General features: G+C 28.0%; 1 protein-coding gene across 1 annotated transcript; it reads left to right on the top strand.

Annotated features, from left to right (window-relative positions):
- Positions 1-434: 434 nt before the first annotated feature.
- On the top strand, positions 435-4,763 carry LOC145836918 (fatty acyl-CoA reductase 1-like). Its single transcript, XM_082944691.1, has 11 exons — positions 435-443; positions 644-841; positions 1,122-1,291; positions 1,815-2,054; positions 2,252-2,456; positions 2,685-2,841; positions 3,060-3,149; positions 3,428-3,596; positions 3,918-4,047; positions 4,321-4,445; positions 4,655-4,763. The coding sequence occupies exons 1-11, from the start codon at positions 435-437 to the stop codon at positions 4,761-4,763; spliced, it is 1,602 nt and encodes a 533-aa protein (XP_082800817.1).
- Positions 4,764-8,809: the final 4,046 nt, after the last annotated feature.

Raw genomic sequence — 8,809 nt, 5'->3', positions numbered from 1 at the left:
AGAAATAAATGATTTTCTAAGAAAAAACTTATATTGGCTTATACTCACTATTCTTTAAAAAATCGTTTAATTATAATAGACTTTATAAAACATTAACAAAGTTATGCTTGTTTGAAAAATTATTTTTATTCTGGTTTTTTGAGTGTTTTATAAAAAATAAATAATTTTTAACTTATAGAAATAGCATACGTACGACAATTTTCTAATGCAATGGTAATAAGTAGCAAATCCATTAACTTCGTAAAGTCTTTTTTACTATTATTTTCGCCTACTCTTTCGTAGAAACATAGAAAAAAAACAGTAATAAAAAAGTCTTTGAAATCTTCTCCATAAAGTCGGTTTTTATTCGAACTTGTTTTTTCATAAGAGTTCACTTTCAACGACAGAGTACCGATTTTCACACTTTTATAGAAACAAAAAACTTTGTAGAAAGCATGTATCAAGTAAATTAAGTAACTAGAAGCACAGTGATCTTTAAAAAAAATATTTAGTTATTTGCTTTAAAATCAGTTAATGCCAAAGAGTATTATTCAAAAACAGCTGATAAATTTGTTTATTAGTTTAAAAAAGTTCAATTAAATACATATTCATCTTTAAAAATAGCTTCTTTACAAATTTTTATTTGATTTTTATTCTACAACAGACAACCGATTACCCGCTGATCGCGGACTTCTACGCGGGAAAGACGGTGGCCCTGACGGGAGGAACCGGGTTTCTGGGGAGGGCCATTGTAGAGAAGATCCTGCACAGTTGCCCGGATGTGAAGAAGATCGTTCTGTTGATCAGATGCAAGAAGGGAGCGAGCCCGGAAGAAAGACTCAAGTCGTTTGCAAGTAACGTGGTTTGTGTTTTTGAATAAAATTTCAGTTTTTAATGTTCTTTCACAGAAAGTTTTTAGTTAGGTTTTTAAATAGTTTATTTCAAATTATTACTTACGCTTTTTAAGTTTATTTTTTGTAACAGTGAATTTTGATTATTGTTACTGTTTGCTATAAAAGTATTTTTTAGTTTATCGTATTAACCTTCTTAAATAGTTTGTTTGTATTTAAAAACCTCTTTGTTATTAATTTACATAAACTAGTTTTAAATTGTTTACGTTAGTCAATTTTTGAAACTTTTAGTGCTTCGAAAGGTTGAGAAACACGAATTTCATGAACAAACTTTCATGCGTATCTTGCGACTTGGAAGCTAAAGATCTTGGTATTAGCGATGAAGGATTGAACGTATTAAAAAATGAAGTTGAAATATTCTACCACTGTGCTGCAACTCTGAAGTTTAACGAAAGACTAAGGTAATTGTTTTAAAATTATATCTTTTTAAATATTGTCAACGAAAACTCTTCAGAGCCTAATCCTGGACTTTCAAATGCCAAGAGACTATTGTTCTTTAAAAACTAGTTTGAAAATAATTTGTACTTCGTTCAACTGACCTTTATTTAGATATGCGTTTTAAATGAATGCAAAATAAGCCGTTGAATTAAAAATATTTTTTACGCGTTGGCACTAAAACCGAAATATGTACTTCTTAATTTAAGATTTCCTTTAGTTTTTATATGTAGCTGCGTATGAAATAATTGTAAAACGATTAAGTAAGCAAAAAAAAAACAATCAAAATATGAAAATTATCTAATTGAACCTTTATTTAACTACATTTAAAACAGCAAAAAAAATACCTTACTTTTTCAGGGTGGTGTTTGAAATGAAAGTGTAATGTACCGGCAGAATATTTAAAATGCTGAAAACCTTCAAACTACTTAATAGAAACTTTATAAATTTTCAATGAAAACAAATTAATTAAACATTTCTTTATACAAGGGTGGCGTTTGAGATGAACGTACAATGCACGCGCAGAATTCTCAAAATCCTGAAAACCTGCCCCCATCTCAAATCGTACGTTCACGTTTCAACCGCGTTCGTGAATTCTGACCGCCACAAAAAAAAGGTTGAGGAAATTGTTTACCCGTCCAATATAAACTACAAAGACATGGAAGCAACTTTAAAGTGGATGGGAGATGAGCAAGTTGACGAGATATTGGACTACATTCTCGATAAAAGGTTTGGGTAATTTCAAAACTATATCAAATAACGCTTTTATTTTATATGTTTTGCTAAATATTTTTTAGCGTTCTTTAAAGGCAGACTCTTATCAGTTCCTTATGTTATGCTGTTAGTTTATTTAAAACCCAAAACTTATACAAAATTTATCTTTCTTTTTCAAGCTCAAAACTTAACACCGTTTACTTGGTAATCAGACCGAACACGTACACTTTAACAAAAGCTTGGGCAGAAGATGCTGTACTTGAAGAAATTGGTGGACCCCAAATTCCCGTACATGGCGGACCCCGGATCCCGGCGTGCATCGTTCGACCCGGAATGATAACCCCGGCAATGAACGAGCCCCAACCAGGGTGGATCACCAACGTGTACGGCCCCACGGCTTTTATATGCGCCCATTTAGTGAGTAAAACACTTTTCATATAAGTTGTATTTGTTTGATGAATTTAAATAAAAAAAAATATCGAAGGTTTTAAAATAACCAGAGTAACAAATAAACTTTATAAAGTAATATTTTGTGTTTTTATACTTTTGATAGCGTAAAATTTGCTGCGCCTAGTTTTTATAGAGCAGTAAAGTCAATGTTTTATTGTGAGCATTTTAAGTAACCAAACATCCACTGGTTTGCAGAAGGGGTTGTGCAGGACGGTGATTGCTGATGGTAACATCAACGCGGAACTGATTCCGGTCGATCTGGTGGCAAACGGGGCGATTGCTGCGTCGATGAAGACCGCCGTGGATTATGGTATGACGTCACAAAAGGAAGCGAGAAGTGAAAAGTTTGAAGGTACGGTTTTCGGTTATACTTTGATTTAGTTTTTCTTTCAATATTCATATAATAACAATAGCGTTCATATATTGATTATAGTTACAGCTTATTGAAATAGCTTTTAATTAGTCAACTAAACTGTAAGTTAAGTAATTAAAAGCTCAAAAGTTTACTTAGAAATTTTGCAGTTGAGCTATTTTAGGTGAGCATAAACTAAAAGCATGTATTTTTAACAGAAAAATCAAAAAATGTGCATAAGAAAAATGTGATACCAGTCTACCACCTAACAAGTTCTAGCAATAATCCTTTACTGTTGCAAAATCTCGGTAAGTATTTTACAAGAATTTAAGATTTCATTTATACAAAATTTTAAATGTTAAACTTGAACAACAAGTGTGAAAATAAGTTTTATAATGCTTTATTTATTTTGTAAACAGTTTCTTAGCTTTTAAGGGGTTTAAAAATAGTTTACAACTTTACTTAAAGAAGTTTATAACTATCAAATAATTTTTATTTTAAAAACCTCCTCCTGTATTTGTTTTTTTTCTAATTGTTTGTTTTACAAAACACTGATAATAGGACTAATTAAAAATCTTACAAACAGTTGATTATGTTATACATTGGAACACAAAAGAACCGGCCGATCAGTTGTTACCCATATCAGGGGATATAACATACAACAGAATGATATACAGCGTAAAATCATTCATATACGATTACACTTCAGCTTCGTTGTTGGATATTATTTCAATACTAACCGGACATAAACCAAGGTATTTGTTTAATTTGAAACTGTTTTTAAATGCATTTGTTATAATTTTTATAACTTATACTTCATTAAAGTGTAAATGAAATAGAACTAATGTGAAACGAAAAAATATAATTAAATTTTAGTTAACATAGTTCTTTAAAAAAATACTTTACAAAATATTAAAATGCTTAGCATGATAAACTATATAACTAACTAGGGTAAAGTACTATCAAGTAAGCTTATAACAAACTTTAAATAAAAGTTATTTGTAAAAAATATTTGAACTGTTATGCATAAAGATTAATGTTGAAAACTTGAAACACTGGTTTATACTTTTACGCAGGGCAAGAATATTTTACAATAAAATACAAGCTGGAATGGATGTTATGGAATTTTTCTTCAAAGTAGATTTTAAATATCAGTGGAAATCTTCTAGAAAATTGCTGGACAGTTTGAATCATCAAGATAAGAAAGTAAGTACTTAAGTTTTATTTTGCCGTTTATATATCTAAAATTAGGTTTTTTACACTTATTAGAGTTTACTTACCCCCAATAAATCTAGTTTATTTGTTTTTATTAAAATGCAGAAAAAAAACGAGATTACAATATTTTTTTAATAATTTTATGAAAACTAAACAAAATGCAGGCATAAGTAAGTGACATTTCTTATTAAATAAACTTTTAACTCTCCTTTTAAATTTTTTTTGCTGTATCTAAAAACCTTAACTAATTTCCTACAATTTTAGACTTTTAATTTCGATCCATCGGTGATAAATTGGAAAGAATATTTTGGTTTGTACTGCAAAGCGGTGAAAAAGTTTATCTTACGCGAAAAAACGACCAATGAGCAAAACTTAAAGAAACAAGCTAGGTAAGTATTCTAAACTTTAAACTAATTCTAAAAAAATAAATAGTAGTTTTTTAAATTAGTAAACTTTAAGAATAAAAACATATTAAGAAACCATTTACACTTTATGACTGTAAACTTATTTGGAAAGAAATGCTGACAACTATTTGAGCGAAATATATCTTTACTAATTTATATTTTTTTAACGTTTATAACACTTTTACTTTTTTCAGAATGAACACAATGTTCCAAATAGTAGCAATACCCGCCAAAGTTGCCATAGAGTTTTATTTTTCAACTGCCGATTTCACAAATTGCACCTGGAGTATTACTTCTAAGTAGCATAAATTGTAAAGATTGAAAACACTTTAGCTAATTAATATATACGTGCTTTTATTTTTACTGATGCTTAGAATGTTATTTATAAGTATGAACAACTTATAGCTAGTTCAATCAAAACAGAATCAAAAAAATTGAACAAAGTTTTGAAAAATATTTTTAGTGTAAATGTTTCAATACTTATGTTTGAATTTTTTTGAAAGGTAACAAGTAAGTTATAAAAATTTCAATTCTTAAAAACTCTTCAATCTTGTTTTAGTAACAAAACACGTTTTTTAGCTTAAATTGCCTAAAATCTTAACAGCAGTCTTTGTAATTTTATGTTTATAAGTGTTTTTAACTTAAATATACTGATACAATTTTTTGTAGGTATTTATCGTGTAAATACAGAAATTAGTTAAAATTCTCATGGGAAGTATGTGTGAAGTATATAGTAGTATATAAAAAATTGCTACTTTTACTAAACATTTTTTCATAAACTCATGTTGTTTTAGATTATTCTTTTTAATTGAAAATTTGTATAACAACTTCTAGTTTTAATGTTGAACGAAATCTAAATAACTACAAACTTTTTTTTTCTTTTTTTAAATTTATATTTGCGTAAGCTTTATGTTTTTTACAACTGCATTTTCAGTAATCATGAAATACTATAATCAGCGTAAATTTTTTGCATGATAATAAATTATAAAGTTATTTTTATCAATATAAACACTTAGCTATTAATCTTACTTCAAAAAAGTCGTTTGCAATCGTTCAAGTAAACTTTAAGTTCATTTTGTTTTCTAAAACAAGCTGAATAAATAATCAAGTCTCAGTAAAAAAAAATATAAATACATACTTAATTATGCAGATTTAAACAGTATTCTTTCTTTATTAAACTAACTCATTTTTCTGTGTATTAACAAGTTAACATATGTTAGTTTAATAAAGAAAGAGTACTGTTTAAATTTGTTATTCTTATATATTCCAGTAAACTTGTTTCGCTAGGATCTTTATTAGCAAACGATTAACTTAATGTATTGATTAGAAGTTAAAGAAGTATGTATTGTATGAGTAGTTAATTTTTCTATTTGTTTAGATTTAAGTAGATTTAAAACACATATAATTGTATCAACGATTTAGCTATCTCCAATAGTTCGCGAAATTTGTCAACATAATAAAAAAAAATACAAGGTTTAGTTTTTAAAAAAATGTTTGTCAGTTGATTATTTAGCTTGTTTATTTAGAGCTTAAGATTAACTATAGTGACTTAAAAAGTGTCAATTTTATTATAAAGATTTAAAAGTTAAACTTGTTCAAAGGTCTAAAGTTTTGCAAATTGGTAATAATTTTTTTCATCTTCTTAATACAATACGCTTTAAAAACAGTTTCAAAAAGATTGCTTTGTGTTTAAGAATTAAACAAATTAGATTAACTTGCTTAAGATTAATTTTAATTGTTACGTCATTTTACATTTAAAACTTTTGTGCATAGAAAATATTTCATTTGAATAGTTTTGGTTTGTTTGTTTGAAAATTGTGTACTATAATGTTAATACAAACAAAAATAATAAACTTAGTCACAAAATAGTCATTTTTTAGATATTTTTTGCAATATCCTTTGAGTTTTAATATTATCGTTGTTCCAATTGTGCAATTTACTTTGCTGAAGAAAATAAAGGTTTTACAAATTTCTAAGCTAAATGTTTTGAGATTTTGTAGAATCAGATTTGAATAACAAAACAATGTTTCACTCTACTAGAGATCATCATCGGTCACAAATTAAACATGTAAAAAAGTTGCAAGGACAATACAAAGTATCTTTATAACTTTGAATTTTGTTTTAACTTACTGATGGTTCTTCTTCAGAATCAGTTGTAGTCTTTGCACTAAAATGTGCCTCTTCTTTATGGGTATCAGGTCATCTTCGTAATCTTTTTTAATGATCTTCAATTCAAGATCAGCATTAAACTGCTTAAGTTTTATAATATATATATTTTTTTAAATTATTCTGCTGACAGCATCATTTAGTTTCATTTTAATACTTAATTTGTTTTAAAAAAATTAACAAAGTTCATCAACTTGTTTGAACTTTAATTCGAAAGTTTATCAAATTTTTGCTTTTCTGGAGCTTATTACTCTCTCTTTAGCATTTCATTTCTTGTTTCATTTGTTCCATTTCCGAAGCGGTTTTGCATTTATTTGTAAATATGCTAACGATAGGAGCTTTTGAAGATCTTATTATTTTTCCTTGTCGTTCTACTTTAGCTTAATTTATTCAACATTTTATTTATACGAATTTTCTGAAATGGTTTGGTTTGTATACTGTTTTATTTTTATCAGTCTTCTTTGCGTTATAAAAAAAACGTAGCAGTAAAAACAAAAAAACTTTTGATGCATTTAATAATTTTTATAACAAAACAATATGAAAAATTGCCTCAAATCTTCCCTTTGGACAATCTTGTCTACTTTTGGATTTCTTTTACCTTTGTTATTAACCCAAAAGTTAATAAAGAAATTGGCAATACTTTATTTGCTTACTAAACTTCTACATTAAACTTTTATAATACTTCCGTTCATGTACTTACACATTAATGCTGTTGTCTTTAAGCTGAACTTTTATTTTCTTTTCAATCTTTAAAGCATTCCAAGCTTCAATTAATTATTTTTGCGGTTCTTGCTAAACTTTAATTAATTATGATAGCATAGAATTCAGAAGCATTTTCAAACGCTACGAATTTCTTTTTTTTTCTCTTTGCTATCCTATTTCACAATTTTTATTGTGTTCGAGTTTTTAGATGTGATTTTGAGCACGGTTTTCACTTTTTAAAATCTTCTTAGAGTTACAAACAAATAAAACAGTTAGTTCCGAACACCATGCAATAAAGAAAAATCCCTAAGGTCCAAACAGTGCTTTTGTACGGACTGAAGAATCTCTGTTTGAAAACTTCAGTCCAAAAGTTCAGTTGGACAACTTTCAAGCAGTTTCAATAGTGTATGAAATTCACTTTCATAAAACTCATTATTTTTTTTCTCATTTTCCAATACCCTGCCGTTGATAACCTTGTTAGCATTGGTAAGATTATTTATTCAAATATCAATAACACTGAGCCAAGCTTGACTCTCATCAAATTGAGCTAAACAGCAAATTCTTTTTTGAATTGAAAACAAATCCACTTTCATTTCAAACTTTGTAACATTCAGCTCTTCAGTAGCATTTTTATTCGCCAATCCGCTAACGCAAGCAACTTTTGAATATTTGCTTTTCTTCTTTACCATTTTGTTTCAAATGATTATAAGCGTTTACTTTTATTTCTGAATAAGACCACATTCTTTGTCTCTTTCTTCTATTCTTCGAAATTTCTTGGTTCTTCTTCAAAAATCCGTTAGTTTTCGTTTCAATCAGAATTTATTTTCGAAATTTTACTTCTTCCGAGTTCTTTTGTCCGGGTTATTAGCAGTTAGTTCCATACTGTACAACGAAATGCCTAGATTCCAGACAGTGCTTTTGTCAGGGTAATACAATACTTCTTCAAAAAGTTTTTGTGTTGATTTTATTTTTATGCCTTTATAAAAAAAAAGTGTTAATCCTAGACATTATAGAACACACAAGAACATAAGTGCAATTTCAAAAGTGTATGTAAATATAATCATCTTTTTCCATTGTTTTTGTTGAACAACGTTACTTTGAAGTAGTTTTAATGGTTTGTAAACTTCCTTTCGTAAAGATCTCTTATTTTTTGCTCGTTTTTTCAATTTCCTACCGTTGGCTCATTTTAATGGTGTTCATATGTTTCTGTATCCGATTACTTCAACATTAATTTCCTCCTTTTTAGACGCATTTTGCTGCGTCTGAATTTTTGCTGAATCCGCTTACTCTTGGATCTTTATGAGATATATTTCTTCTAGTCAATTTGTATCAGATGGTTTGGTACAATATAGCTTCAACACGAATTTTTACAAAAATGTTTTAACGCTTTTGACTAGAACTGACCGGGGAAAACTTAAAAATTGTATGATAAGAAAAAAAATTTCTACATTGGTGAGCTCTTACTTTCTTTTCAATCTTTA

The sequence above is a fragment of the Thalia democratica genome, chromosome 5 (genome assembly GCF_965202585.1).
Source record: "Thalia democratica chromosome 5, ktThaDemo2.hap1.1, whole genome shotgun sequence".
In the NCBI taxonomy this organism is placed as follows: domain Eukaryota; kingdom Metazoa; phylum Chordata; class Thaliacea; order Salpida; family Salpidae; genus Thalia; species Thalia democratica.
Note: the sequence above shows the minus strand (reverse complement) of the source record. Positions and strands in the feature narration are given on the sequence as shown.

Coding starts and splice junctions, on each gene's coding strand:
- LOC145836918 (XM_082944691.1), top strand. Junction 842..1,121: donor AGTCGTTTGCAAGTAACGTG/GTTTGTGTTTTT, acceptor TGAAACTTTTAG/TGCTTCGAAAGGTTGAGAAA. Junction 3,597..3,917: donor CTAACCGGACATAAACCAAG/GTATTTGTTTAA, acceptor ACTTTTACGCAG/GGCAAGAATATTTTACAATA.